The sequence below is a fragment of the Centroberyx gerrardi genome, chromosome 13, assembly GCF_048128805.1.
Source record: "Centroberyx gerrardi isolate f3 chromosome 13, fCenGer3.hap1.cur.20231027, whole genome shotgun sequence".
Lineage (NCBI taxonomy): Eukaryota > Metazoa > Chordata > Actinopteri > Beryciformes > Berycidae > Centroberyx > Centroberyx gerrardi.
In genome coordinates this window covers 20848427-20853838 of record NC_136009.1, presented here as the reverse complement: position 1 = coordinate 20853838, position 5412 = coordinate 20848427, and the positions used below count along the sequence as shown (strand labels likewise).

The window sequence follows — 5412 nt, the reverse complement described above, 5'->3', positions numbered from 1 at the left end:
ATGGCTGAACTGGGGCAGTGCCTCCAATGAAGTGAGGCAGGCGAGGGTAGCTTGATGCAGTTAAATGTCTGGTTAGTTTACATTAGTCAAGGTTGTGTGTGTATTTTCTGTGACTTGATGGAGCAAGACCTCTGACGAGTCACTCCTGGCACAGCAGATGGCCCAGACACAAAGCCTGACAACTTTTCAAGCTGAGGTGGGCTCTTTAATGCCTTGCTAGGTGCTTCGCCCCCCTACTGTTAACGTCTTAATGGTATGTCTCAAAGTAAACAACCACGGGCAAAGTTGCTGTCACTCAGCCTAATGAACAAAAAAAGGTGCACAGGTGTGCACAGTAGAAGGAAAGAGGGTGGTCTTATACTGAAAAAAATGATGCAGTGTGGGCAGACAGTCATGTTATTTTGGATAATTAAAAAATCTTACGATCCAACTTCTTCAATTTAGCACACCATATTGATCACAACGTGGCATGTGGTCAAAAGAAATCTATAAAAACATGGCAGTCCTCCAGCTACCTGGGTGAACAGTTACCTCATACCCATCAAACTTCCCTTGGAAACCATGGAAACCTGTTTTTAATCTCAGAATATAAGTTTCTAGCTGTGTGTAGAGTATCATTGTGATGATTATTGCAGATTAGCCTACTGTGCTGATTATTGAAGATTATTGCAGATACACTGCTAAAGGTTTTTGCAGAAACAAATCTCCTTGATCTAAGATGGACGGATATAATACTTGAATATAAACCAAGCAGCCAACTGTATCAGGAGTCCCTGGCCCAGTTATTAATTATCTGTCTGTGACCCTGACTGTGTTTTTTCACATCTAGACAGATGTGTAGCACCACCAAGTGGCAGCCCTACTTACGGCCATGTGTTGTTGATGTTTATCACTCATGCTCAAGCTCAAATCCTATTAGCTTTCTGGATCAGGCTAAATAGCACATGCTGTTTATTTTCTTTATGTGAACATGTGTTTATGTGTGCACGCAGACGCATACAAGTTTGTATGGGCGTTTCTGTGTGCACACAAATCACATGTCCATCTGCCTGCGTCAGTTTTACCCATAACCAGAGGAAATGATGCACACCTGTCATATCCTTTCAGATTGAGTTTTTCTCTCCAAGACTGAGACTGAGATCAAGGATGAAGATCCTGCTTGGTTTGGCTGTTCTGGTGGCGACACTGGCCGTCCTTCATTCTGCTCCTGAGGATGAATCCAAAGACATCTCAGCGGACACCTTAAAACGTGAGTTGGCACAGGGGCATCTAAATCTCTCTTAAATGACCTACCATCAGTACTTGGTAAATATTTGGCACTATTTTTCCCATATACTCTACTTGAATGTTTGTGTCATTCAGCTCTTCTGACTCTATATACTATACACATGTCTATACTATAGATAAATCATGCTTTATACAGCTGTTAATTTGATTGTTTTATTCAGTTTATTTTAAGTCAGTTTGTAATTTTATTAAGAAAGCTATACATATTATATTTGTGTAATTAACGATTTATTTCATGACTAATTACCATATTACTCAAAAATACTGTGTTTGATACCCTGCCATCACAGTGTTAAGCTTTTCTCTGCGTTTTCTCTTTCAGAGTTGTCCCTGGATGGAGAGAAGCTGGTGGACGAGGAAGTGAGGAGAGCTCTGTACGGGGTGAAGCAGATGAAGGAGGTGATGGCGAGGAACGAGCAGAAGCACGAGCACCTCATGAAGTCCCTCCGACACAGCAGCGACAAGAAGAAGGTCAGGCGTAACATTAACTCAACACTGACTCAACATTTTATCTTCTTGGAAATAGTCTGGCACCTGTTTTGCTTTTGGAACATCCAGTGGTGGTGATCCAAAACAGCCCACCATATGTCTTCTTGCCTGGATAAAGGCTTTTGATTGTTTTAGTAGGCTAAGCAGATATGAGCTTTATAGCTAAGAAAGAAAGAAAGAAAGAAAGAAAAATAATTGAAAGTGTTCCCCTTGCTGCCACCAGGGGGCAGCCCAGCTGGCTCATGAGGTGACTGAGAAGCTGCAGGAGGCAGAGGAGCAGTGCAAGGACTCCCTGCAGTCTGAGTGGGAGGAGTGCAGACCCTGCCTGGAGGACGCATGTAAGACCTTCTACACCTCCACCTGCCGCAGGGGCTTCGCCACTTTCCATGCCAAGGTACAGAAACTGCAGCTCCCTGTTGAGCTACTCGAGACTGCCTGTCAGTTCAATTGTTCATTAAGATGACTTTAAGAGCACTGCAAAAAGTTAGAGGGAATCCCAAATTAGAGAGCACCAAGCACTCTCTCTTGTTGATACACCGGTGGGTTTCAATCATTTGCCATCGTGACCCAAGAGTGTGCAGGTGTTCATTCCAGCCAAACACTACAGCAGCAGATTTCACTGATTAATGACCCTCTCATCTGTGTTAATGACTGAAAGCAGCTGCTGTTTGCTTGGAATGAAAACTTGCATTCTCTTGGATCACAGTGGCACATGATTGAAAATGACTGCGCTAATCTAAATCTAAACCCCCGGGGTGTTCAACAACCAGATCTTCTGCAATCACTAATTTTCCTTCAGAACTAAGCACAATTATCTAAAATCTCTTTCTTTACTTTACATAGGTAGAGAACTTCTTCCACAGAGTGTCCAGGCGCTTTGGCCCCCGCGAGCCTCCCATGGAAGTGGACGAGATCCTGGTGAACCAGAGCCCCGACAATCCTGACATGGAGGTGATCCGCATCGAGGATTCCTTCAACCGCCTGATGAGCAAGGTGGGCACGCTGGTGAACCGCAGCATTGTCCTGGTCTCCAAGATGAGAAGCAGGCTTGACAAAGTCCTCCAGAGGGCCTTCCTCAACAAGACCGACGAGCTGGCGGAGGAGAGCACCTCTGACCCCTTCAACCCGGCCCGCGACTCAGGCTTCCTGCAGGGTGTGGGCTTGGAGGAGGTGCTGGACTCCTTCTTTGACTTTGGGAAGAGTGTGGTGGAGGAGTTTGGAGCCGTGGTGACCGAGGTGTTTGATGACCTCCATGAGGCAGTGGAGGATGAGAAGAAGAAAGGTAGCGGGGGCTTCAGAAGATAATTTGGATTAGATACAGTGGTTTTCAACCATGTGCCATCGAGGTCCAAGCATCTGCAGGTTTTCATTCCAACCAAACACTACAGCAGCTGATTTCACTGATTAGTTCCTCCTGTCTGGTTTAAGGTGTGGCAATCAAGCCAATTGTGATTGGTTCGAATGAAAACCTGCAAAGTCTTGGGCTTCGATGGCACATGGTCGAGAACCACTGAATTAGAGATTGTAACCTAATTTAAGTTCACAACCTGCCAAATAACATGGCATAAATGTCAGAACTTGTATTTGTAAGAGAGATGTTTACATGCTGCTTTTCATGACTGTGGATACCAAAAAGATCTAAATAAGATACAATCAACAAAACACTAAATCTTATTGGGCAACACTGATCGTAGTTCTTTCTGTTTGGTGCAGCGAGGGAAAGTTTCCCCCGTTTCCTGCAGAACAGGAAGCTGTGCAGAGACCTTCGCAGACAGAGCTCAGAGTGCTGGCAGCTACAGAACCAGTGTGAGGTCTGCCAGGGGACCCTGCTCTCAGGTAAAGCACCCCCACCCTCCACAGGGGACAGCTTATAATTATGTAACACATATATACTCACATATACTGATATCTGACCACTCTTCTTCTTTCCCCAGAGTGCCCCAGCGTGCGCGAGCTGCACGTGGAGCTGGATGAGGTTTCCCAGCTGCTGGATGTGTCCAAAGAGCAGTATGAAGAGATCCTGTCTATTGTCCAACGCCACACTGATGAAACGGTCAACTGGCTCAGCAACATGGCTGCCGAATTCAGCTGGGTGGCTGAGGTTGTGGGCAACAACAGCATTCCTGAACATGTCTTCCGTATCATCACGGTGAGCAGGACGAGGAGGGGTGAAGGAGAAGGAATGAAAGGACAGAGCAACACAGAAACAGACAAAGACACTGTGGAGAAATTGTTCACGTTGTGTAGATAAATTTATATATTCATGTTGATGTTGTTGAATATTATTTTTTATGATCAACACTCAAATTGCAATTTCAGATAAAACTAGGGCTGTAGTCAAGACCACCATAATCAAGTCAAAGTCAATTCCAAAACCAGGTCCAAAGGGTTTGAGACCAAGTCAAGAAATAAAGCTTAGGTTTCTTAAGGATCAGCAGAGATGTCGATCTATCTGCAGGATAGATAGGATCCAACTGATTAATGCACAGGATTTTGACTAATCAATGCATAGAAATTTGAGGAACATTCCATACTATAGGCTACACAGGTACAAACTGTTAAATTGTTTGTAGTGCTGGGGAGAAAATAAACAATGGTGGACCAGATGGAGAGAAACACACCTTTGAAAATTTTTAGAAAAAGTCAGGTTAACATCCAATAGTGGCTGAGACCAAGATACGTTAAGAGTCAAAATAGACACAAAACATGTACAATATACAATATGAATACAATAAGAGCTGTAATAAATTAATTAGTAATAAACTGCAAAAATAAAAAAGGCAAAAAAAACTAAGAAAAGTTATCAAAAGGGGGAAAATGAGGACTATGATAATCATGGCAAGGATGTAAAATATGACGATACTTCTCCCTCTCCCCAGGTGGTGCCAAAGAGCCGCGATGGAGACAGCGAATCTGTAACTGAGACCAAGGTGGAGGTGAACATCCTGAACTCCACCCCCCTCATCCTCTCTATCCCTGGGGAGCTGGATCTGCAGGACCCAGCCTTCATCCAGTTTGTGGCCCAGGAGGCTCTGGGCAAGTTCAAGGAGATGGTCAGGTGAGAACTTTGACTTACAGGTTTTTGGGTGTCCTGCTAGATTGCATTGTATTGTGCACTTGTGGTATCATAGTTTTGAATTTGACCCATGATCTGTTTGCATGTTATATTCTCAAATTTACAGTTATATACACTTTTAAATTCTAAAATAAACACACTTTTTCTTTCCTCACAGGCCTGAGGATGACTAAAACTATGGAGGCTTTCCTTCCTGGAGTGCAGTTTGTATCAACTGTCCTTAGTGAACAGACCTAGACTGTGTTCCTGTAGGTACAATGTATATTATTGACTCTTGTTGAAATGTATATATGAATGAACCAATTTTAATCATTGCCATTTATTAAAGGTAAAATCAAGAAAATTTACCTCCTACATCAAATGTCAAATCGTGTACATATGAAAATGCTTCCAACACAAGAAACCCTGATTCAATGAAAATAGCGTCCAGCAACAAAAGTGATACGACACTGATGTGTTCCACAATAAATTATTGTGAAAAGATATTTGGCTTTATTCCTTTCTTCACAGTAATGCCATCCAGTAAGTGACACATCTCCAAGAAAAACACCACTAATGGA

At 43.3% G+C, this 5412-nt stretch overlaps 1 protein-coding gene across 1 annotated transcript; it reads left to right on the top strand.

Annotated features, from left to right (window-relative positions):
* Window positions 1–1140: 1140 nt before the first annotated feature.
* On the top strand, window positions 1141–5297 carry clul1 (clusterin-like 1 (retinal)). The gene is made up of 8 exons (XM_078287446.1): window positions 1141–1249; window positions 1610–1758; window positions 2000–2170; window positions 2620–3058; window positions 3490–3612; window positions 3711–3925; window positions 4656–4834; window positions 5010–5297. The coding sequence occupies exons 1-8, from the start codon at window positions 1147–1149 to the stop codon at window positions 5023–5025; spliced, it is 1395 nt and encodes a 464-aa protein (XP_078143572.1). The 5' UTR covers window positions 1141–1146; the 3' UTR covers window positions 5026–5297.
* The last annotated feature ends 115 nt before the right edge of the window (window positions 5298–5412 follow it).